General features: G+C 45.4%; 1 protein-coding gene across 3 annotated transcripts; it reads right to left on the bottom strand.

Annotated features, from left to right (window-relative positions):
• Positions 1-4,511: 4,511 nt before the first annotated feature.
• Positions 4,512-22,835, bottom strand: LOC149453484 (uncharacterized). 3 transcript variants are annotated; one of them, XM_089688550.1, is made up of 6 exons: positions 22,540-22,835; positions 8,862-8,926; positions 8,673-8,775; positions 8,459-8,556; positions 8,203-8,354; positions 4,512-6,573 (listed from the first exon to the last, which is right to left on the bottom strand). In XM_089688550.1, the coding sequence occupies exons 1-6, from the start codon at positions 22,658-22,660 to the stop codon at positions 6,555-6,557; spliced, it is 558 nt and encodes a 185-aa protein (XP_089544676.1). In that variant the 5' UTR covers positions 22,661-22,835; the 3' UTR covers positions 4,512-6,554. The 3 variants fall into 3 exon arrangements, with proteins under 3 accessions (XP_089544676.1, XP_089544675.1, XP_089544677.1); XM_089688549.1 differs by having other exon boundaries at positions 4,512-4,789; XM_089688551.1 differs by having other exon boundaries at positions 4,512-4,675.
• Positions 22,836-26,286: the final 3,451 nt, after the last annotated feature.

Raw genomic sequence — 26,286 nt, 5'->3', positions numbered from 1 at the left:
GACCCCCCAATGGACTAACCCAAAAATTGTTTCAAGGGGTAAGAATGTTGAAAAAGGCTGCCTTAGAGTACAGTATAGGACACAGGCAACAGTCTATGGTTCATAGACTTGTACCTTCATGTGATTGGACACTGGCAAGCTTTTGAGGACTTGCTCTGTTATGGTGCCTCCCCTATTACCCTATTCCACTCCCACAGTTTTGTAGCAAGCAAGGCAGATTAATAAGGATAGTTTAGGGAGGGTGTCCTCTGTCCTGTACTGTACTCCAAGATTTGAAATGTACAAACAAGACAAAATTCCTCTGATCTTAATCGTAAAGTACAGGACATGGGTAACTTTCTCATACACCCTGGGATGTCCCAAAGCAAGGAATAGAAGGGTGTGTAACAACTAAGCAATTGAAATGTGCATACAGGTCCAAACAAGAAAAGGAGTAGAAGACCTGGGTTTGGAATACACCTGCAGGGACCGTGTGGCCTAAAGTTGCATCCGCAGGGGATTGGACATAAAAATTTGAAAAAGTATGAACCGAAGACCAGATGGCAGCCTTAGTTGGGTCAGTGGCTAAAGACCGAGAATGCTCCAGCAGACCTGGTGGAGAGGAAGTGTAAAACACTGGAGTGTCCAAGGGGTGCTACAAAAGGTTCCCTGATATGGAAAATGCATTGAATAAAGGTTTTATAGGGAATGCGAAGCTAAACACCTTTGAAAAAAGGATGGATAAGGCTGAAACTTACACTTTCTGGGTGCTAAGAGCTAGATTCTGGTCCAGACCTGTTTGTAGGAAGGCCAGAACGCAAGGCACAGAGTAATCTCTGGGTTTGTATTGACTTCGGTCACACCAGGTGAAGTAATATTTCCTGGAAGTAGCTTTCTTGCTTTCAGCAAGGTATGAATCACTGACTCAGAGACTCCTCTATCCTTTAAGATCTGAGTTTTAAAAGCCATTAAAGCCAGTGATTGTGAAGTAGAGTGGAATACAAGGCTTTGGGTTAGCAGACTTGGCCTGTTGAGAAGAGGTTAGGGGTCTTCTGCAAAAAGTCTAAAAGTGTCTGTGTTCTAGATTCTTCTGGCCAGTTCAGCGCTAGAAGAATCACCATTTTTCTCTTTTGCTCTATTTTGTGGAGCAGGCGAGGAAGAATGCTCAGGAACGAAAAGGAATAAATTATCCTGAGCTGAGACCAGGGGATAACTAGAGCATCCAAGGCCAGACTAGAGGATCCATGGTTCTGTATACAAACACGGGTAGTTTGTTTTGGATCTGGAGGCTAGGATGTCCACATCTGGAGTCTTCCATTTTTGGCATATCAGATTTGGATGAATAGACCACTCTCCCTGGTCCAAGCAGTGGTGGTTGTGATAATTTGCCTCCAAGTCCTGGGATGTGGACTGCAGAAATTGAGAGACAGTGAGCTTCTACCCATAAGAGAATCTTGATTGCATCTTTCAAGGCAGCCAGGCTCCTTGTGCCCTTTGATAGTTGATACATGCCACTTTGTTGGTGTTCCCTAATTGGATGTCCCATTAGAAGAGGGAATCTAGTGCTGGACAGGGCTTGTGTGTTCCCTCCCACCCACTGCTTGCTGCCCGCTGCCACCTCCTTCTAAGACACAGCAAGGCCCTGCTAGATCAGAGGAGGAGAGAACCCACAGAGCCCGGGGAAAAGAGTTGGAGGCAGGGAGGGCTACAGAGGATGGAGTGAGGAGAGGACTATGCTGGGGGGAGAGCATCACACTGCCCAGCACCACCAGCCAGAGAGAGACTGAGCTACTGCTGGGGTACAGCCATGCTGCATTTCAGACTGGAGTTGCCCGGGCATCCCAGAGTGAGCGAACGTCCAGCCGGAGAGAGCATTGTTGCAGTTTCGCTGGATCCACTACTGTTCCTAGTGACTGAGCCAGTGAAGAGTCAGGACAAAAACTGCCCCTGTTTATGCCCGTTTCCATACCCCTGTCCATTCATTTTAGCGCACTGAAATCCAGCGTAGAGTTCTAAACTTTTTTGCTGCATTTTGAGTTTGTATACATTAGTTATTGCTGACTTGCTAATTGATATGTTGATTCTGGCTAACGATACAGAAACTCATCTCTTCCTTTCTCTACTTGAGTATAGTCTTTACTTTGTTTAGCAGCCTGTGTCTTAACTTGCCTGCTGCGTGTTCAGTCCTGTTTCAATGGGCCCCCAGGAGATTTATGCCATAATGTGCCACTGGGGACTGCATATTGGCACATTATAGCAGACTTACCTGTCAACCACAGCTCTCCAGCACAATGCTGTCACCACTCCAGCTGGTCCCAGGTGCTTCCATCTTTGCCTGGCCTTTCTTCTGGGTTCGCTTCTGCTCAGGCCACGTGAATAGCTAGGCCCCATTGAAGTTACTCCTGTGTGTTTCGCCTCATCACGGCAAAAAGCACGTGTCATAAATGTGGTCTGAGCTGCGCATGCACGGTTCAGAATACATTACCACTGACAGGCCTGGTAAGGCATTTATGACAGAAGAGACCATTAGAATCCTGCCTGTCAACGGTCTTTCAAATTTTGATTTTAATATTGCTTCAGGACCCACCCTTCCCTTCTGCAGCATTAATCCATATTGTTGTCTTAATGGGGTTAATAGATTAGATCAGAATGATTAAGACATGAGAAACCTAGCCCAAACACAGAAACAGGAAGAGACTAAAGTGCTAGAGTCAGGACAGGCTGACTCAGGCTGATGAACCAGTACTGACTGGTGAGGGAGATGATGATCCAGTTCCACTATTGAAATCACTGCCGAGGTTGGGGGCACTATGAAGGCTGAGGTCTCTTAGTGGGCACTATGGGAGCTGGGAGGTCAACAGGTCTATCGCTGGCTGGAGGCCATGTCCTGGCAGTGGGCCATGACCTTGCGGTTGAGATCCACCAGCTTAGAGAACACAGGACCTTCTCCAAAAGCCAAGTTCTAATAGCTCACCCTCACAGTGGTAATAAACAAGAAGAATCAGGAAACAAGAAGAATTTTTTTTCAGCTAGAACTTGTTGGAACTCAGTTTCTTCACCGCTGGTTCGGACCCTCTGCTCCCTGCTCACCACTATCACTTGTAAACAGAATTCCAGCTACTGTGTTTACAAGCAACAGCTTGTCTTCCAACAGCCCCCACATATCTGATCTTCTGAGTGGCTCCCACTGAGTACAGAACAGGGACAAGGGAGATGCAGGTGCCTGGGGTGCAGTGTGGATGCCAACACCCCCACTGGACGATCTTTCTGCACATGTGAGAGGTGGAGATGCCTGCAGTGTGCAGGGAGGAGCTAGAGTTGGCTGGATGCTTCGGCTTAATACAGCAACAAAAGTAAGACGTGGAAGATGGTGGAGCTTTTAAGGGGGGGGAGAAGATGGGGCAGTGGAGGTGGGGTTGCATGCAAAGATCGGAGTTGAAGAAGGGTGAAAGTAAGATGTGGATGGGGGATACAGAGGTAAGCAGCTGTGGAAGAATACTGAACTCTGCACACTGTATGTAGCACACCTCTGAACTGTGCACTCTGTGTGTAGCACACCTCTGAACCCTGCACACTGTATGTAGCGCACCTCTGAACTCTGCACACTGTATGTAGCACACCTCTGAACTCTGCACACTGTATGTAGACACCTCTGAACTCTGCACACTGTATGTATCACACCTCTGAACTCTGCACTCTGTGTGTAGCACACCTCTGAACTCTGCACTCTGTGTGTAGCACACCTCTGAAACCTGCACACTGTATGTAGCACACCTCTGAACTCTGCACACTGTATGTAGCACACCTTTGAACTCTGCACTCTGTGTGTAGTGCACCCCTGTAATCTGAACTTTCTATACAGCATTCCCCCCAACTCTGCACTTTGTATGTAATGCACTCCTGGTATTTAAAGCAGAGTTCCACTCACCTGTCAAAAAATAAAAGTCAGCAGCTACAAAAACTGTAGCACTTACTTGTCCCTCGGTCCCGTGGTGTGTCCCCTGCAGCCCGTTTCACTGGCCGTCTTGGGATTCCAGGAGGCCGGCATCTTCAGTGTGGGGACCCGGCTGTGATAGCTTGAGGCTTCACAGCCAGGTACCCACTGCGCATGCGCGAGTAGCGCTCCGCTTCATGAATGGTCCTGTAGTCGTCTGGGACCTGTCCCGTGTCCCAAAAGACTACAGAGAGGGAGGGAGAACACCTTCCATTTCCAATCGCCTAAGCGATCGGACCGGAAATGGGAGTGGGTACCTCTCAAATTCAGGTACCCGCTCCCCCCTGCCCCCCAAAGGTGCCAATCCTTAATGGGTAGTCATGGAGCAGTCCTTAAAGCGGAACTTCCCCTTTTGGGTGGCGCTCCGCTTTAATATCCCTTTTACTGTTAGTGAAATCTGACCACCCCCACTATTTGATGCCATTTGGAGGGTGTGTGTGTGGGGTGTAGGTGGGAATTTGGTTGAGTTCCTGCACCTTTTTTCTGAGGAAAAAAAAGCCCTGAGAAGTATTTCTCATCAGCCGTAATAATACATACATGGATTAGCAGTAACTTTATTCATCTGCAACCATAAAATGCATATTTTTAGGCAATGTAAGATGTAAGAAGATCAGTTTCAACCCCCACTACTGTTCCTGTCCTTGTTGGAGAGATCTCCAACAATCTGGGTTAATGGCACAACAGAGTGGAAATCCTCCTCAGCTGAAACACAAACAAGAGAAAATTGCACTACATCAGTTTCTGCATAAAAATTGAAACCCTCAGTGGGTAATCTGTGCTTCCTCTGAGCATGTCCAAGGCTTGATTTTCATTTCTCTGTAACATAAAAAAGTACAACAAATTGTTACATAAAAAGCAAAGCTACATCATTGTAATACAGTGAAGGAAATGCGTATTTGCTCCCCTGCTGATTTTGAATGTTTGCCCACTCACAAAGAAATGATTGGTCTAAAAATCGAATGGTAGGTGTTTTGTAACACTGAGAGACAGAATAGCAACACAAAATTCAAAAGAAATGCATGTCTAACAAATGATGCACTGATTTGTATGTTCTGTTTCAATATTTTTATTAAGAAAATTTGTTTTTAAGAATATAACAAGCTCAAAATACGCAGAGCAGAACAATAACACATAAACATCCTGCTGACTTGTATTAGTCAAATAACCAAATGTCCAATGACATCAAGAAGGGACGGCAATAAGTCGAACCAAATAGCAGCAGTAATCCAACATAATATCGTAAAAAGAAGAGAAAAGAAAAAAGGTTAGAAGAAAATAAAATAAAACAACAGGGAATCAGAAAGAAAACATGAAAGAAGGGAAACTAGAAGGATCAAGGATCTGGGGCTAGCATAGGCAGCGACTATAGGAGGCCATAACTAGTAGGAGGCAGGGATGGCAAGGAATAACGTATCCAAGGTTCCCAAACCTTAAGGAATCTCGGATGAGAATCATGAAGAATGCTAGACATCTGTTCATTGAACAACATAGCATTCATCTGGGTCTTCACCCCCTGGAAGACAACCGAAGGGGTTCACTGATTTGCATGTTCATGAGGGAAATAAGTATTTGATCCCCTTCACAAAACATGACTTAGTACTTGGTGGCAAATCCCTTGTTGGCAATCACAGAGGTCAGACGTTTCCTGGAGTTGGCCCCCAGGTTTGCAAACATCTCAGGAGCGATTTTGGCCCACTCCTCTTGGCAGATCCTATCCAAGTCATTAATGTTTTGTGGCTGACGTTTGGCAACTCAAACTTTCAGCTCCCTCCACAGATTTTGTTGCTGTTCTGTCTCTCAGTGTTACAATACACCTACCATTTGATTTTTAGACTGATCATTTCCTTTTTGTGAGTGGGCAAACATTGAAAATCAGTAGGGGATCAAATACTTATTTCCTTCACTGTATGTGCAAAAAAAAAAAAAATAAATTGAATTGAAATAAAATAGACCAAAATGCCTAAAACTAAAATATTCCATCTAGGTGGTCTGATCCTTTCAAACTGACTCATCCTTCTCTCACAATGGTCCAACAGACATGACGATTCAGCCTATCAAACTCCACCATTTGCTTTTTGGTGGCTTCAGGTATTGTGCATTCTCTGGTGGATAATTAGTGTTGCTTTCTGCGCAACATATTTGCTGCACTCTAGACAGGGGTACGGCTTCTCGCCGGTGTGAACTCTGAAATGTTTATCACGGTTTCCTTTGCTGGGGAAGCATTTGCCACACTCAGAACAAGAAAAGGGCTTCTTGCCGGTGTGGACTATCTGGTGTGTAATGAGTTGCGATTTCTGGGTGAAAGACTTTCCGCACAAGGAACATGAGTAGGGCTTTTCCCCGGTGTGGACTCTGTGGTGTGTTTTGAGTTGAGATTTGAGGTGAAAGACTTCCCGCACTCAGAACACGTGTACGGCTTTTCCCCCGTGTGGATTCTCTCATGCCGGATGAGTTCTGATTTATTCGTGAAAGACTTTTTGCACTCAAAACATGAGAAGGGCTTCCTCCTTGAAGATATTGTTCCACGTTACTATCTTTTGTAATATAATCTGAAGGCAAAATAAGATGTCCCTCCGAGGTATTACAGCCATTGTGTCCACCTGTTGGGAAGAAGTTTTATTATAATAACAGCATGGTTATTGTTCATATTTTGAACTCAGGAGTCATTACAGTATGTTGGTCTAGTAGTCAATTGATACCCCTGAAATCTCTAGCATGGAATAAAGTACAGCAATAACAACAATGCAAGGCTAGAAGTTAGATAAGATGTGCAATGCAACCAAATCAACTATAGCATGTTGGGTCAAGGTGTTCATACACTAAAAATTTTGTTAGGGCGAGGAATGTCTATGGAAGTTCCTGCACCTCACTTGTTAAGAACCTTCCGTTATATCGAAAAAAGTAGATGGAACTTTCATTTGGTGTATAGTACCTTCATCTTCTTTTGTTGGAAGTATGAATTAATATTGAGGAATGGAGATGGACCTTTCATACGGTGTCCAGTATCTCCTCATTTGTTGGGAACATGACGTTATATTGAGGAATGGAGATGGACCTTTCATATGCTGTGCAATATCTCCTCCTCATTTGTTGGGAATATGATGTTATATTGAGGAATGGAGATGGACCTTTCATATGGTGTACAGTATCTCCTCCTCATTTTTTGGGAACATGACGTTATATTGAGGACTGGAGATGGACCTTTCATATGGTGTACAGTATCTCCTCCTCATTTGTTGGGAACATGACGATGTATTGAGGAATGGAGATGGACCTTTCATATGGTGTACAGTATCTCCTCATTTGTGGGGAATCAGATCAACCATGGCACACTGGGGTCAAGGTGTACATACAATGATAACTTTATTGAGTTGAGGAATATATATACACATTTGCCACCTTATTTTTTGGGAACAATATTATTATAATACAGGATTTACAGTATATAGTGCCAACAGTATGACATTATATTGAAGGAAGGAGATGGACCTTTTATATGGTGTACAGTTTCCCCTCCTCATTTGTTGGGAACATGACGTTATATTGAGGAATGGAGATGGACCTTTCATATGGTGTCCAGTATCTCCTCCTCATTTGTTGGGAACATGATGTTATATTGAGGAATGGAGATGGCCCTTTCATATGGTGTACAGTATCTCCTCCTCATTTGTTGGGAACATGATGTTATATTGAGGAATGGAGATGGCCCTTCCATATAATGTACAGTATCTCATCCTTATTTGTTGGGAACATGACGTTATATTGAGGAATGGAGATGGCCCTTCCATATGGTGTACAGTATCTCATCATTTGTTGGGAAGATGACGTTATATTGAGGAATGGAGATGGACCTTTCATATGGTGTACAGTATCTCCTCCTCATTTGTTGGGAACATGACGTTATATTGAGGAATGGAGATGGACCTTTCATATGGTGTACAGTATTTCCTCCCCATCTGTGGAAACCTGACCAACTATAGCACAATGGAGTCAAGGTGTACATACAATGATAATTTAGGTAATGTATATCGCTAATGTTCTTATGAACAACAATAGAGATTTCTCCATAATATTATAGCTTGAAGAAGTTCCCTAAATTGAAGAAAAGAATGATTTTGTTTTTTAAAGGCTATTGCAAACTCAAGTGCATGTCGGCTGAGTCTTCCTCTTTTTTGTCTGTCTGTAAATTGCAAAGCAAAATGCTGTATTTTTATGTATAGAATACTCACCTGTGCTGACATTTTAGAAAGGATTTCTCCAATATAGTTGTCACTTTCATTTCACATTTCTTCATAGACAGGTGATCACCTTTCACATCCTTCTCTTCTTGCTCTTTAACCTCAATTTTGTTATCAATTTTGTTATCAATCACTTCTTCCCCCTAAAATCACAAAATGACTGTAAGTACTGTTATTCTGACACAATATTGAAGAATATAGTTTAACACAGTTTAGAGTCAAGTTTTACAACCTCAGTCCTGCCTACCCAATGATGGTGAGGGATGTTGTGACCATCCTGTGTGGAAACCTGGGAATACAGAGGACGGGGACATCTCTCTGGTGGGTTCCCATTACTGGATCCATCTGTGGGAAACACACACACTGACTGAATATTATGTTTCTATGTGTTTATCAGATTATGGGGGATCTAGGTGGACCCTCTGTACTGCTCTCTCCTTTACAATAAAGTCTCCTCTTACCTGGTGATGTGAGGGGCGGCTGATTGTCCATCATGGCGTCCTTGTAGAGATCCTTGTGTTCTAAACATTCCTCCATAAAGACATCCTGACACCTTATAGGAACCTGACACACACAATGATACAGTCACCATCCAGACACATCCCTTGTCTGTTACTGGAGAATGTCCCAGAATTCCCGGCACCGCTCACCTCTTCCAACAGGAGGTCAGTGATCTTCTGAGTGACTTCCAGAATCTGCTTGTCATTGTTTCTCTCTGGAATCAGTAAGGAGTGTAGGGGAACTATTATGGATTTTTGCCCATCTCCTGATGTCTTTTTCACTAATATTTTATCCTGTCCAGGAAGAGTAGCAATCACTTTATAAACTTCCCACCTTTAAGTGACATCATCTCTCTTTCAGAGGTAATGATATTTCTCCTTATATTTGCAAGTATCCCTCAGAGTTTTTTCCAGTCAAATTGCATCAGTTACTACTCTGCTAAAATTCTAGACATCACAGTGCAGGACATCCAACTGGAGCTTCCTCCCAATATGTTCTTTCCTTGTGCTGATATTGTAAAGGTTTATTTAGGGGTCCTCCTAATGGCATACTGGTGTGCAGTCATGAGGAAAAGACTCCCCAAGTGTGGAATAACTCCTACCTATAGACTGGGCTCTGTACGATGATGCATGTGGTATGGAGCTTAATTAAGCTGGGTAATTGGCAGTGATTAGAGATGAGCGAATCGAACATGACGAAGTGGAATTCGTTCCGAAGATTTGGAAAAATTCTATTCGCGACGAATCCGAAGATTAGCAAACTTCGGATGCACGAATCGAATTTTCCCAAAAATGGCGGCGACATGTGTGGCGACGGAGAAAATGGACAGAGAAGATGGGGCGGGGATCTCTGGGAAGGCGCGCAGACAAGGCGCGCTGACCCATAATGCATTCATGACATGTGATCGCATTAGCCAATCAGCAGCCAGCCAGCACTGTGTAATGGTGGAGCTATAAATCGCGGCCATCTTAGAATTCTCCATTAGCCTCCGGTCATTCAAGAGAGACAGACCTGTGTGTATTAAGGGACAGAGTTAGGGCCACAGAGACTTTAGGGCCACAGAATCGTTACTCGGGGACACAGAATCGTTACTCAGGGACACAGAATCGTTACTCAGGGACACAGAATCGTTACTCAGGGACACAGAATCGTTACTTAGGGCCACAGCTATCAAAGAATCGAAAATTTAAAGTGACATACACCCTTTTTTTTTTGGTGGCTGTCGTGCACAGTTGGTGCTGCAGTTTGCCGATTGTGCAAAATAAACTGACTTTCTGCTTCACAACCACTATTGTACGTTCAAAGAGTTAAATCCATTTACACGCCGGCTGGCGGTAATATTTTTTGGGTGATTAGTGCATTCCAGTGACAGAAACGTACAGTTTACAGCCAACGGCAAGCTGCAATTGACCGATTGTGTACAATAAACTGACTTTCTGCTTCACAACCACTATTGTACGTTCAAAGAGTTAGATCCATTTACATGCCGGCTGGCGGTAATATTTTTTGGGTGATTAGTGCATTCCAGTGACATAAACATACAGTTTCCAGCCAACGGCAAGCTGCAATTGACCGATTGTGCTAAATAAACTGACTTTCTGCTTCACAACCACTATTGTACGTTCAAAGAGTTAAATCCATTTACACGCCGGCTGGCGGTAATATTTTTTGGGTGATTAGTGCATTCCAGTGACAGAAACGTACAGTTTCCAGCCAACAGCAAGCTGCAATTGACCGATTGTGTACAATAAACTGACTTTCTGCTTCACAACCACTATTGTACGTTCAAAGAGTTAGATCCATTTACATGCCGGCTGGCGGTAATATTTTTTGGGTGATTAGTGCATTCCAGTGACATAAACATACAGTTTCCAGCCAACGGCAAGCTGCAATTGACCGATTGTGCTAAATAAACTGACTTTCCGCTTCACAACCACTATTGTACGTTCAAAGAGTTAAATCCATTTACACGCCGGCTGGCGGTAATATTTTTTGGGTGATTAGTGCATTCCAGTGACAGAAACGTACAGTTTCCAGCCAATGGCAAGCTGCAATTGACCGATTGTGTACAATAAACTGACTTTCTGCTTCACAACCACTATTGTACGTTCAAAGAGTTAAATCCATTTACACGCCGGCTGGCGGTAATATTTTTTGGGTGATTAGTGCATTCCAGTGACATAAACGTACAGTTTCCAGCCAACGGCAAGCTGCAATTGACCGATTGTGCTAAATAAACTGACTTTCTGCTTCACAACCACTATTGTACGTTCAAAGAGTTAAATCCATTTACACGCCGGCTGGCGGTAATATTTTTTGGGTGATTAGTGCATTCCAGTGACAGAAACGTACAGTTTCCAGCCAACGGCAAGCTTCAATTGACCGATTGTGTACAATAAACTGACTTTCTGCTTCACAACCACTATTGTACGTTCAAAGAGTTAAATCCATTTACACGCCGGCTGGCGGTAATATTTTTTGGGTGATTAGTGCATTCCAGTGACATAAACGTACAGTTTACAGCCAACAGCAAGCTGCAATTGACCGATTGTGTACAATAAACTGACTTTCTGCTTCACAACCACTATTGTACGTTCAAAGAGTTAAATCCATTTACATGCCGGCTGGCGGTAATATTTTTTGGGTGATTAGTGCATTCCAGTGACCTAAACGTACAGTTTCCAGCCAACGGCAAGCTGCAATTGACCGATTGTGTACAATAAACTGACTTTCTGCTTCACAACCACTATTGTACGTTCAAAGAGTTAAATCCATATACACGCCGGGTGGCGGTAATATTTTTTGGGTGATTAGTGCATTCCAGTGACATAAACGTATAGTTTACAGCCAACGGCAAGCTGCAATTGACCGATTGTGCTAAATAAACTGACTTTCTGCTTCACAACCACTATTGTACGTTCAAAGAGTTAAATCCGGTTTTATTTTTGGGGTGCTTATTGAATTAAAGAGTATGTCAGACAACACGCAGAGGAGTGGCAGAGGAGGCAATGTTTCAGGAGCGAGCAGACGTGGCAGCAGAGGAAGGGGTCGAGGCAGCACTAGTCGCAGCCAGAGGCCAGTGCTCCCGGTGTCATCCAGCGGTCGTGTCTCCACCGACAACCCTGCCGTCATCGATTGGTTGACTCGGTCGTCTTCCTCTTCCCAGGTCACCTCTGACACCTACAGCCAACGGTCGGTGGGTACGTCAGACACAACCGTTAGTTGGCATGGCCCGGGAGCAAGCCCACTGAAATCACGTGTCCTCGACCTGCCCCTGTCCTTTGGTGTTCCCTCACCAAGCGAAGTATCGCATGCTGTGGGCTCAGCCCCACTGTACAGTGAGGAAGAGCTAACAGAGGGCGGTCAGGAACGGGGGGAGACATCCGCCTCTTCAGCAGCCAGGCGAAGAAGTACTGGCGAGGAGAGTGGCTCGGTAGCCGGTCTAGAGACAGGTCTGTCTCCTGTACTTCTATATTACAACACTTCAACCTATAATATCCCAGAAAAGTGATCTGCCTTCACCCTTGAAGGCCAACTGAATAATATATATGTGACTTTTCTATGAACAAAATACATCAAATCAAAATGCAAAACCAAAGTAATATAAAATATAAAATTATAAAAATTATCTGCAAATAATTATCTGCAAAAATTATGTCCAAAGTCCCACCGTGTCCAAAAATAAAATAAAATCAAAAAGTCCCAAAAGGAATCCCCAAAAAAATAATCCTCACAAGTGTAAACACAAAAACTTAAACTTTTTCTTCTTCTTTCATCACCAAAACCTTCTTAATACCTGCAAATTTTGATATTCATATACCTCAAAAAAAGAAAAAAAAAAACTCGACATAGTGTCATACCTTAAATAATGAAAACACACGTGCCACTCGCTGTGCAGCATGCAAGATATTAACTAAACGTGTAAACTCAAACCAAGTGTCAAAACACATAAAATAAGTGAAATGACAGTATGAGTGAAAGCACATACAATATGTGAAAAACCACTCCACAAATAACACTCTAATATATAAAAGGGTGATAAATGAAAACCAAATCCCAACTCTCCAACTCTAATATGGATGGGTAATTACCCTATAGCAGAAACAGTAAGGCAGATTAACCACTCTGGGTTACACTCTCCTCTCCTCGATTTTCTCCCAGGACTAGGGTCACTTCCTCCACTTTCCTCCAGAGAACCAGTCAGTGAAAGAGATAAGTGAAATGGCAATATGAGTGAAAGCACATTCACCCTATAGTAGAAACAGCAGGGCAGACTAACCACTCTGGGCCACACTCTCCTCTCCTCGACTTTCTCCAAAGACTAGGGTCACTTCCTCCACCTTCCTCCAAAAACCAGTCACAGTGTAAGAGATAATCTTCTTTATTGATAACTCACATACAATTCGTGGTAACAGCTCCTCCTCACAAGCAGTGTGCACATGGACAGGTTCAGGGAAACATAAACCGCATGTTCCCACTTCCAAAATGGCCGCGATCGCACTTCCGGTCAAACGTCGATGCGTATGACGTCACGTGCAGATAATTTTTATAATTTTATATTTTATATTACTTTGGTTTTGCATTTAGGTCTGTCTCCTGACCCACACGCAGCCGAGGGGGCTAGTAGTGACGCGGAGACCCTAATTGATGATGATGAGGCTGATCGCACTTGGCAGCCTCGTCGTCATCAGGCTATTGCTTCCGCATCATCAGGAGAAGAGGGTGCCAGCTTGCCAGCGAGCAAAACAGTCGGTGGGTTGCCCAGGAGGCAGCAGGGTCGCAGCAGTGTCAGTGGAGCCAAACGGCCACGGAGTAGAGCACCAGCTCCACTGCAGCCTACCACCACGGCCAGTAGTGGTGCCGGTGTGCACGGAGGAAGTAGCAGTCAGCCAGTGAGGAGTAGCGGGGGCAAAGTTTCCTACTCGGCGGTGTGGCAATTTTTCGTCAAGCCGCCCGAGGAAGTAAACGTAGCCGTATGTCGACTATGTGGCCAGAAAGTCAAGCGTGGCCAGGGGGCCAATGTTGGGGCTACAGCGTTGCGTCAGCATATGCAGTGTCGCCATTCGGTGGCCTGGGAAAACCGTGATAAAGATACGGCGGTTCTGCCTGCCCCAGCCCCCGCTCCATCACCCGCTCCGTTACTTGCTCCGTCACCCGACGTCAATCGCCCTCTATCAGCCAGTCAAGGCTCCAACACCTCTGCTGAGGGGAGTTGTCGCTCGTTGGCATCTTCCGCTCGTTCAGATGCTCCTTCTCCTGCTACTCCTCTTCACGGATTCCGTCAGCAGTCTTTCTTGGAATCTGTTTCCAAGAGACAACAGTTTGCGAGCACGCACCCGACGGTGCAGAAGCTGAACGTCCTCCTGTCCAAGTTGCTGGTGCTGCAGTCCCTCCCTTTCCAAGTGGTGGACTCAGCACCTTTCCGAGAAATGCTGGCTTGTGCCGAGCCGCGGTGGAGAGTGCCAAGCCGGCATTTCTTCGCCAAAAAGGCAGTGCCAGCCCTGCATTCACAAGTAGAAGAGATGGTGGGCCAGTCTTTGAGCATGTCGGTCTCTGCCAAAGTGCACGGCAGCGCCGACGTGTGGAGCTGTAACTACGGTCAGGGACAGTACATGTCATTTACGGCCCACTGGGTGAACGTGGTGCCGGCACAGCCGCACCAGCAACTTGGACAGGTCACGCCGCTTTTGCCTCCACGTTTGCACGTCCTTGGTCCAGCAAAGATGTCCGCCTCTACCACCTCTTCTTCCGCCGTGTCCTCAGCCGCCACCCCCGTGCCAAGTCCCATTACCCGACCGGCATATCACATGTGCAGGGCGCAACGGTGTCACGCTGTGCTGCACCTGGTATGCCTTGGCGAACGTAGTCACACAGGGGAGGAACTTCTGAGTGTAATGAACAGAGAAATCGACAGATGGCTGTCTCCGCGCAAACTGAAAATCGGAACCATGTTGACCGACAACGGAAAGAACATGGTGTCTGCTCTGCGTCAAGGAAGGTTGTGCCATGCGCCATGCATGGCTCACGTGTTCAATCTGGTTGTCAAGCGGTTCCTAAAATCCACCATCCCACTGCAAGACATCCTTAAAATGTCACGTAAACTTTGCATGCATTTCAGCCATTCCTACACCGCAAAGCACACCCTCCTTGAGCTGCAGCGGCAGAACGAAATTCCACAGCATCGCCTGATCTGCGACGTTGCAACAAGGTGGAATTCAACCCTACATATGTTAGACCGCCTTTACGAACAGCGAAAGGCCATCACCGATTTCCTGATGTTACAAGCGGATAAAGGTACTCCCCTGTGTAACTTAGATGTCAGCCATTGGCAGCTCATGCGTGACACCTGCCGCTTGCTCAGGCCCTTTGAGGAGGCCACGCTATTCGTGAGTCGGCAGGACTATGGGATGAACGACGTCATTCCTCTGTTGCACGTCCTGGAACAAATGCTGTTAACAATGGCTGGTCAGGGTGCGGTAGACGTGGCGCACAGATCTCAACGCCACATGACCCCTATGGGGGCAGGACAGGAAGAAGAGGAGGAGGTAGAGGAGGACATTGGTGCTCAGGAATTATTGAGTGAAATGGGTGGTTTTTCCACTCAGCGGACAGGAGTGGAGGAGCAGGAGCATCTGGTAGAGGAGGAGGAGGAGACAGAGGACCCAGACGCACCATGGCAGTATGCTGTGGAGATGGAGGCAGGGAGTCCCTCGCATTCCTTGGCACAAATGGCTCATAGCATGGTCGGTTGCTTGCGTAGCGACAGCCGAATAATAACCATCAGACAGAGGGATGACTTTTGGCTGTCCACCTTGTTGGACCCTCGCTACCGTTCAAAAATGGTGGCCTTTTTCACACCTGCTGAGAGGGAGGCCTTGATAGTCGTCTCCCCACACTGCTGCTGGGGGGACTTTTTAACCTAGGCCTGTGTATGGCCTTCAATTGAAGCTGCTTCCGCTCCGCCACTCTGCCATTGGACTCTTGATAGTCGTCTCCCCACGCTGCTGCTGGGGGGACTTTTTAACATAGGCCTCTGTATGGCCTTTAATTGAAGCTGCTTACGCTCCGCCACTCTGCCATGGGCCTCTTGGGTATCCCAGAAGCTGCTCAGCGGGTCAGGGCAATAAAGCTCCCGGTTCGCAGGTTGTTCCGTCTTATGGATGGAAGTACGACGGTATATGATCTTCTTCGCACCCACGGCATCACCTCATAGAATCTCTGCATTGCATCTGCAATCACAACGCTGACTTCCCGGATCGGCACTCAGCCATTGGACTCTTGATAGTCATCTCCCCACACTGCTGCTGGGGGGACTTTTTAACCTAGGCCTGTGTATGGCCTTCAATTGAAGCTGCTTCCGCTCCGCCACTCTGCCATTGGACTCCTGATAGTCGTCTCCCCACGCTGCTGCTGGGGGGACTTTTTAACATAGGCCTCTGTATGGCCTTTAATTGAAGCTGCTTACGCTCCGCCACTCTGCCATGGGCCTCTTGGGTATCCCAGAAGCTGTTCAGCGGGTCAGGGCAATAAAGCTCCCGGTTCGCAGGTTGTTCCGTCTTATGGATGGAAGTACGACGGTATATGATCTTCTTCGCACCCACGGCATTACTTCGTAGAATTTCTGCATTGCATCTGCAATCACAACGCTGACTTCCCGGATCGCCACTCAGCCATTGGACTCTTGATAGTCGTCTCCCCACACTGCTGCTGGGGGGACTTTTTAACCTAGGCCTGTGTATGGCCTTCAATTGAAGCTGCTTCCGCTCCGCCACTCTGCCATTGGACTCTTGATAGTCGTCTCCCCACGCTGCTGCTGGGGGGACTTTTTAACCTAGGCCTGTGTATGGCCTTCAATTGAAGCTGCTTCTGCTCCGCCACTCTGCCATTGGACTCTTGATAGTCGTCTCCCCACACTGCTGCTGGGGGGACTTTTTAACATAGGCCTCTGTATGGCCTTCAATTTAAGCTGCTTACGCTTCGCCACTCTGCCATGGGCCCCTGTACCGCCTCCTCTTGCTGCTGCCAGGTCCAGAGTGTGTCATGGGTCCCTGTACGGCCTCCCATTGCTGCTGACTTCATCGCCAGACTCTGCCATGTGCCACTTTCAGGTCTCCTTACACTGTTGGTGGGTTCCATTTTGTGATAGGGTGCTGTATGGCCTTCCATTGCTGCTGCCTCCACCGCCACCCTGCGCCATGTGCCTCTGTCGTCTGCTCACGCTGCTGACGGCTTCCGCTTTTTAACCGAGGCCTGTGTTTGGCTTCCGAATACTGCTGCATCCACCGCCACCCTGCGCCATGTGTCTCTGTCGTCTGCTCACGCTGCTGACGGCTTCCGCTTTTTAACCGAGGCCTGTGTTTGGCTTCCGAATACTGCTGCATCCACCGCCACCCTGCGCCATGTGCCTCTGTCGTCTGCTCACGCTGCTGCCAGGTCCATACTGATTCATGGCCCCCTGTACCGGCTCCTCATGAACGTGGTTCAGCGGGTTTGCATCACTTAACGGCAAATCGTTGACAAACGCTGGGACGTTCAGTGTTGTGCGCATTAAGCCAGACACCAAAGGGCAGCACAGACCTGTTATTACTCGCTCAAGCATGGCTGAACAAAACCAGTCTCTACCACAAATTGGACCCAGACCTGCCCAGGGTCTCGTAAGTAGATTGCACGGAGGAGTAGAGTTCGCTATTGGAATTAACTGTGAGGGACTTTTAAACCTAGGCCTGTGTATGGCCTTCAATTGAAGCTGCTTCTGCTCCGCCACTCTGCCATTGGACTCTTGATAGTCGTCTCCCCACGCTGCTGCTGGGGGGACTTTTTAACATAGGCCTCTGTATGGCCTTCAATTTTAGCTGCTTACGCTCCGCCACTCTGCCATGGGCCCCTGTACCGCCTCCTCATGCTGCTGCCAGGCCCGTAATCTGTCATGGGCCCCTGTACCGCCTCCTCATGCTGCTGCCAGGTCCAGAGTGTGTCATGGGTCCCTGTACGGCCTCCCATTGCTGCTGTCTCCATCGCCACACTCTGCCATGTGCCACTTTCAGGTCTCCTCACACTGCTGGTGGGTTCCATTTTGTCATAGGGTGCTGTATGGCCTCCCATTGCTGCTGCCTCCACCGCCACACTGTGGCTCCACACTCTGGTTTTGGCCCCGTGACTGCCCAAATGAGTGAAGTGTGCGGTGATTCTAAGATCGACGGTACTCATCTGCATGTCATACTGACTGACAGTATTATTTCTCTTCCCCAGCAGACTCCAAGGGCATTTAAATTAAAGGTACAGTGTTCTGCACTAATATAAAGGCTCTCTGAAGCCTAGAAACACCCTTTTTATAAGTTAAATTCGCAGCGAATATATTCGGCTCGAAGCGAATTTATTCGGCGAATTCGGCGAATCAGCCGAACCGAATTTTTGAATAATTCGCTCATCTCTAGCAGTGATCTAAAAGATGTGAGAGGATATGTGTTGTACAAGGGTAGGCCACAGAGGAACGCTGTGCAAAGTGTTGCCCTGTTCTTAGGAGGTCATCCTTTTAAGATTGGTGGCAAGAACACAAGTCCCTGCCCTGCTCCTATTATTATTATTATTATCATACAGTATTTATAAAGCACCAATAGTTCGCTCAGCGCTGTACATTACAAAGGGGACAGAACATGTGACAGAACAATACCAATACAATGCAAAACATGAGGGGATCAAGGGCCCTGCTCTTTGGAGCATTACTAGAATACTGTCCCTCCTGCTGAAACCAAACCCATATTGTGCCCCACTCCGTACCAGAGTCCTCCACATGACATTTCCCAAGGAAGGAATGTCCACACATGAATAGGGTTGCTGCATTTTACTGATGGTACTTAAGAAATGGCATAAACAGTCACATCACATCAACATTGTGATGGGAGTGACTTTTGGGGGTGGGGGGACCCCTGTATCATCTCCCCATGCTCCTCTTATGTGTAAGGCACCCTGTGCCTTTTAGGGGTACAGGGTGATATGTTCTAATATTGGTGTGGGGATTGTTCATTGTTCTCTGCCATGCAGCTGCATCCCATTGTTTTAGCAAACTATTATGGGATGTAATGTTTGTGTATTGGTGTGCGGGTTGTCTGTTGTTTACTGCCACCTGGTTGTTCCATTGTTCTATTGTGTGTCTTGGTTTGGTGGGGGGGTGTTACCAGCAGCCCTTCCCCCTGATGGGACGGCCTGCTGATGTGTTTCCTGTTCCTGGTTGTATTTCCCCGCCCTGTGTATATATCTTGTGTTTGTGTTAAAATAAAGCAGTTGACTTCCTGTCTTAAGAAGAGTCTGGTGCTGTCTATTTCCTGTATGATCAGCGGTGGGGTCTGTGGATGGTGTTCGGACAGGGAAGCAAGAGTAATACCCTAGTGCAGTCGGGGTCCGGTTCCGTTACAAACATACATTCCGGAGTCACTTGACAATACATAGTCAGTTATTTTTAATAGTCCACATCAGTCACATATGAAAGCATATGCAGCACTATAAGCAGCCGTCTCCCTCTCGTAGTCTCTCTGTAGTCACCTCTTTTGTAGGTACACCTTTCCAAGGACCCTCCAGGGTTATAGCCTTACTCAGGGTACTCTTGGCCAGGCCTAAAAGGCCGTTAGCAACACTCCCTAGTCCTCACCTCCATAAGGGTCAGGACGTCCACAACTGGCTCTCTTGGTTGCAGGTCTGCCTTTCCCCAGCCTCCAGCCCTGTCCAGGACCTTTACGTGCTGATTACATCTGTGCTGGTGTTGGGTGTTTGGATCCCATGCCCCAGCTGCACTAGAGCTTCTCCCAACCTGGCGTATATCTATGCACTGACTCACCCATTACATTTCTGCAGAAGGGCTCTAGCTAAAAGGGGCCTAGCACCTGATGACACAGTCTGCTGTAACCAGAGCCACCTAGTAGAAGACTAGCTAACTACACCTGCCTACATGTGGGCAGGCAAGTTCTCCATTGTATATCAGATCTCTACCCATCAGAAAAGAAGTACTGAAATGTTGTCTGTACCAAAAAAGTCTACAGAGCATCTGAAAGACTGTCAAGCTTATCAGCACTGTGCAGAGCAACATGAGACTTACCCCTTATAAGATGTCTATGGGTAGCTTCAGACACTCTTGGCCAACAGATCTTTTGAAGAAAGCTGTTGAATACATTGAACTGCATACATCTTTGACAGCACTCTAATATTTATGGCCAGAAGGTCTCCTAATCTGACAGTTTTATAAACTAATGTTTATTAATGCACTTATGTATCAGTTCTGACCATTTATAATTGCTACAGATACAGCAAAGTGTACACTATACATCTGTTCTCTGACTAGGTGATCAATAGATGGACTTTATCAAGGGTATTTTTTTTCTGTTGCAGCCCGAAGCTCTGCTTTAATTCTGTCCACTACAGATTGCTTGAGGTGATTGTAGCAGTATTAGTGTACTTGTTATAAAAACAATTGAGTATTGTCCATGATACTTTTAATATCTGCATGAACATCCAAATTTTCAGGACAGGTTTTTGGGGTGTACCCCCTTCCTCAAGGTCCAAGCAGTAGTGCTGCTTAGACCTTGAAGAAGATGGTACACCCCATAAGCTTGTCCTGAAAATACTTCAGTACTGCTTGGACCTTTAAGAAGGGGGTATACCCTGAAAACGTGCCCTGAAAATACTTCAGTACTGCTTGGACCTTGAATAAGGGGGTATACTCTGAAAGCATGCCCTGAAAATACTTCAGTACTGCTTGGACCTTGAAGAAGGGGGTATACCCAGAAAGCGTGCCTTGAAAATACTTCAGTACTGCTTGACCTTGAAGAAGCGGGTACACCAAGAAAGCTTGTCCTGAAAATACTTCAGTACTGCTTGGACCTTGAAGAAGAAGGTATATCCCAAAAGCTTGTCCTGAAAATACTTCAGTACTCCTTGGATGTTGAAGGAGGGGGTACACACTAAAAGCTTGTCCTAAAAATACTTCTGGACTACCTGGACATTGAAGAAAGGGGTACGCTCCAAGATCTTGTCTTGAAAAACCTCAGTACTGCTTGGACCTTGAAGAAGGGGGTACACCAAGAAAGCTTGTCCTGAAAATACTTCAGTACTGCTAGGAACTTTAAGAAGAAGGTATACCCCAAAAGTTTGCCCTGAAAATACTTGAGTACTCCTTGGATGTTGAAGAAGGGGGTACACACTAAACACTTGTCCTGAAAATACTTCAGGACTACCTGGACCTTGAAGAATGGGGTACACTCCAAAATATTATCCTGAAAATACTTCAGTACTGCTTGGAGCTTGAAGAAGGACGTACACCAAGAAAGCTTGTCCTGCGAATATTTCAGTACTGCTTGAACCTTGAAGAAGAAGGTATACTCCAAACGCTTGTCCTGAAAATACTTCAGTACTCCTTGGATGTTGAAGAAGGGGGTACACACTAAAATCTTGTCCTACAAATTCTTCAGGACTACCTGGACCTTGAAGAATGGGGTAAACTTCAAAATATTATCCTGAAAATACTTCATTACTGCTAGGAGCTTGAAGAAGGTATACCCCAAAAGCTTGTCCTGAAAATACTTGAATACTGCTTGGAGCTTGACCTGAAAATACTTCAGTACTGCTTGAACCTTGAAGAAGGTATACCCTGAAAGCTTATCCTAAAAATGATTAAGTAATGCTTTGAATATTGAATAAGGGGTATACCCCAAAAGCTTGTTATGAAAGTACTTCTTGTATGTTGAAGAAGGGGGTACACAGTAAAAGCTTTTCCTGAAAATACTTCAGAACTACCTGGACCTTAAAGAAGGGGGTACAGCCCAATATCTTGTCCTGAAAATACTTCAGTACTGCTGGGAGTTTGAAGAAGGATGTACACCCCAAATGCTTAACCTGAAACTACTTCAGAACTGATTGGACCTTGAAGGGAGCTCTACTCTCTTTTTGGAACAAACTAGATCAAATCTCTGCAACAGGCAATACTTGGTCACCCTGTGGAGGAAGCCCCAAGACCCACGCAGTGCCTGATAATTTTTATCTTTATAGCAGCAAGAATCACTATAGCTAGATCATGGAATTCCTCAAGGATACCATTTGACCTTCTAAAGGCCAAAATGTTTTGGGTCATGATCAATTAATACCTTTCTGCTATTTGGCAGGATAAGATGCCCATATTTGAGAAGCATGGGATGCCTGGATTAAACATTTGACAAATGCTACCCCTTAAGTCTACTTGGAAGCCTGCTGGGGCTGATGGGGGTGTTCAATGTTATTTCTTATTTCGGCTTCTTTTTCTCTCCTTTCGTAATCGCTCCTTTTTACTTGGTCCTTCAGTCCATATGGGGGAGACACACGGTCGCTAGCCAGCCACCTTAGGTTTCACTCCCTGTCCAAGGGGAAAGATAAAGGTTTTGAGAATCAGGTGTAGTACTGCTTGGACCTTGAAGAAGGGGGTACACCCCAAAAGCTTGTACTGAAAAGTTTGGATGTTACTGCAAAAAGTATCAGGAACAGTATTTAATTTTTTTTTTTTTGCTTGAATAGCTTTTGGGCAAAAATAAAAAAGGTTGTAGTCATCTGTCAGTAACACAGAATCTATATAAAAAAAAGAGTTGTCCAGTTACTGATTTTTGAAAAAAAAAATAAAAAATTTTTTTCTAGTCATGAGTTGAAAAAGAAGTTGTGTAATTTTTAGTAATTAAAAATTTTTTAAATAAATGTACACTGTATAACATTTGTGATTTGTTGCTGGACTAAAACTGGAAGAAAGTTATTTTTCAGTCAGATATCAATAAAATGAACCAAATGTGTTGGTCATGCTCCCAGAATCCTCCTCACCTCCCCAGTCAGCAGGTAGATGATCTTCAGGGTGAGCTGTAATATCTTCTCCATCAAGTTGCTGCAGTTTGCCTCCATAGCTCACAACTCTGTTCCATTCACTTCCTACAATAGTGCCCATCCCCCAATGCTCGGCATCATGAATAAAAGGCAGGCTCTTCTGTGATGCACTCTGCTTGACCACTTTGTCCTAGCTCAGAAGACCAGACGCTATGCATTGATTGGCATTAAAAGTAGTTAAAATTGAAGTCCTCCATCAAAACACGCCAAAAATTTAATGTCAGCTCAAAGCAAGATAGATTTCTAAGGCATTTATTATGTTTATTTGGCTACATGCCAGCCTGTCTTCATACATGGGCTACAATAAAATGGCTGTCACCAGAAGCCCATGCTGCCTTCACATACTATGGAATATGAGATTTCGCCTTGTAAATGCATGTGGATGGCCTCTAAACTTGTATTTCTGACAACTTCATGCCAACAAGTCTTCATATATGGGCTACAATAAAATGGCTGCCACCAGAAGCCCATGCTGCCTTCACATACTATGGAGTAGACCAGACATATGAGATTTTGCCTTGTAAATGTATGTGGATGGTCTCTAAACTTGTATTTCTGACAACTTCATGCCAACAAGTCTTCATATATGGGCTACAATAAAATGGCTATCACCAGAAACCCATGCTTCCTTCACATACTATGGAATAGCCCTGCAATATGTGGTTCCAGCTTGTAAAGGACATATGAACAGCCTCATATTTCTGACAATTCAGGGAACACAATGACACCCAAATGATCAGACTTGAAGAGTTGAGTTCCGGAGTATAGTTCAAAAGAAGAGCCACACATTGACAATTAGGGATGAGCTCAGGCTTGTTCAGGCACAAGTCTGAACCCGCCTGAGGAACCCTGCTGGGAAACTGTCAAGGTTGACAAGCAATCATAGCAGAGGAATTCCCTGCCCTGCAGCCACACATATGCAAGACTGGATATCTCAGGCGGGTTCAGCAGACTCGTGTCCAAACCCGCCTGAGCTCATCACTGCTAATGATGTCTTCACAGGCAAAACCTTAATCAGCCGTCAAGCTTCAAGACATGATCCCACCACCAGGACCACCCCATGATATGTTATACCCATTGGGCTTAATCATAATGAGCCATGAGTGAGGCGTGACAGACTCCAAACCAGCACCTGATTAGATGTTAGAGTGGTGCACTTGTCCTTGAGTTCCGAAGGTCATATTTATCCTCTATTCCATAGCATGTGGGATCAGCATTGTACTCATGTGTTATCTAAAAAGAGTCAAAAATGTAAAAATTGTTTTATTACCATAACTTTACTTTCCTGAAGCCTTTATGGCAGCATACATATGGTTGGTGGCTATAGTTAAATATATAAATGTTTTACCTGTTCTCCCTCACCACTCAGTGGGTTTTTTCAGCATTTCTCTTCCACATATTCACATTCGGCAGTCTCTTGGCTTACTCTTGCAGCACTGCTGCTCAGGCCTCATTTCAGGCCATTTGTCTGCATCCTCCAGGCAGTCTTTGCACACAAGCTTCGTGCATACACCTAGCAGCCCCTTGCTGCACTGGCTCCCATGTGTCTCCGTCCTCCGTCTGCCGGTGTGGATTCCTGAACCCTAGTCTTGTCTCTAATATGAACCCTGCATACACTTGCCTAATTAGTGTGATGGTTGTTCACAAAACCTGGACCCAGGATTGAAGATTTCATCTCTCCCAAAACTCTACGAAGTCTCCAGATTCCAGGACCCAAATTTGGTTTTACCAATCACTGAGGAAACTTAAAAAAGAAGATATTGGTACGTTTGTGGGTTTTTAAAGGCTCCTTGGTGGCTGTACATGGGTTATGGTTGTGAAACTCTTGTGTTGCCTTTAGAGGCGTTACAAGGCTCATCGGTTTACCCACTTGACCCCCAGGCCTTTTTCAGACACTTTTGTTTACATGTAAAAATCAATATTTTTTGCTAGATTAGTTAGAACCCCAAACAAGCAGAAGCCCTAGAGAAAAAAGTGGTGGGTTTTGCAATTTTTTATTGCACACAGTATTTGCGCAGTGGTTTTTCAAAGGCAATATTTTGGGGGAAAATACACTGTTTTGGAATTTTAATGCAAAAAAAAACACATAACCCATTTTTTTGGTAAAATATAAAAGATGATGTCAGTGGCGTCCCTAGGGGGGTGCGGGCCGCACTGGGTGACACCATCACAGGGGGTTCAGGAGCAGGATGCCGGCACAGTGACAGCTTCCCCCACCCTGGTGTAGCAGTAAAATGAGTATCCCCTGAAGCAACTGCGCATGTGCCGGTTTCAGGCCGAAGAAGCTGATCGCCGGCTCTGTGCTAAAGTCAGAGATCGGCTTCTTCGGTCTGAAACCAGCACATGCACAGTTGCTTCAGGGGATACATATCTTCAAGGGATACTCATTTTTCCACTACACCGGCACCGCTCCTTCCTCTCTGGAGGGGTGACACCACATGTTACCGCACCAGGTGACACCAACCCTAGGGATGCCTCTGGATGATGTTACACCGAGAAAATAGATACCAAACATGCCACGATTTAAAATTACACATGCCCATGCAACGGCAACAAATTACATAAATTTTACTATCCATAGGAGACCCTTTAAAAGCCTTTACAGGTTACCACTTTAGATTTACAAAGGAGGTCTGGTGCTAGAATTACTTCCCATGATCTGACATTCGCGGTGATACCACACGTGTGTGGTACGTGTGCGTGTGTGTGCATAGGAAGTTTTTTTAAAATTATTACTATTATTAGTATACAGGATTTATAGAGTGCCAACAGTTTGCTCAGCGCTTTACTATATAACGGGAGACTATACAGCAACAATACAGATCAATACAAGAGGATTAGGAGGGCCCTGATCCTTGGAGCTTACAATCTAAGATTTTTTAATTATTATTTATAGGTGTGCAGCAAATACAATAAATTGTAGACTTCTCATACATAATAGCCAATGACATGGTACAAGAGGTACAGTAAGCAGGCAGATAAATTCCACAAGGTGATCAAAAAGCAATCGCAGTGAGCATCCATCAGAAAGCAGTCAGGAGCATGTCAAAGTCAACAATTGGAGGAGAACCAAAGGAGCCTCCCGAGGTGACATATCAAGGTCTATTCCGAGATACAAAGAAAGTCTCTCTGACTCCTGGAAGGGAAGTTGAATGCTGGGTGTCCAGCTGAATTTTGTACACTCCATAAACTTTTTTTGTTATGTGGTTGGATAGAAAAGAGAGAGAAGGGAAGAAAGGAGGGTGGAGAACTGTCACGGGACAGGAACAGATGTGGAAGGAGTTAAATGAAGAAATGCGAAGGTTATGGAAAGACAAACAGTCACTACCTACAACAGTTGCTTGTATGCAGGACAGTAAGGCATCAGCTACAGAGTACCTAAAAAGATTTAACAAGGTCTGGAAAGAAGAGGCAGGATTAGATTTGACAAGGGAATTAGAAATGATATATATACAGGCAGTTATGCAGGGGTTGAAACCGGAGATTTCACTACTGATCAAACAGTTAGTGTCGGAGTGGACAGACATGGATCCAAAAACATTTGAAGCCAGAGTAATGGAGAAAGATTCAGCGGGCTGTTTTGATTTTCCTAAAGCAAGTAGAAAGGTTCATTTCCAAGGATTACAGCATTGTGATTGTTCTGTCTCTCCAATCTAAGCATTGAAAGTGTGATCTCTGTAACTTACA

Source organism: Staurois parvus, unplaced genomic scaffold (genome assembly GCF_062004578.1).
Source record: "Staurois parvus isolate SC_StPar_1 unplaced genomic scaffold, SC_StPar_1.0 ptg000449l, whole genome shotgun sequence".
Lineage (NCBI taxonomy): Eukaryota > Metazoa > Chordata > Amphibia > Anura > Ranidae > Staurois > Staurois parvus.
This window is presented reverse-complemented; position numbering and strand designations above follow the sequence as displayed.

What these genes read in the sequence shown, in the direction of transcription:
- LOC149453484 (XM_089688549.1), bottom strand. Translation starts at nt 22,660, where the DNA reads ATGGGCACTATTGTAGGAAGTGAATGGAACAGAGTTGTGAGCTATGGA. An exon ending in TCTACCTGCTGACTGGGGAG is followed by an intron (nt 8,927 to 22,539) that starts GTGAGGAGGATT and finishes TACTGATTCCAG; the next exon opens with AGAGAAACAATGACAAGCAG. An exon ending in ACATCCCTCACCATCATTGG is followed by an intron (nt 8,355 to 8,458) that starts GTAGGCAGGACT and finishes TTGTGATTTTAG; the next exon opens with GGGGAAGAAGTGATTGATAA.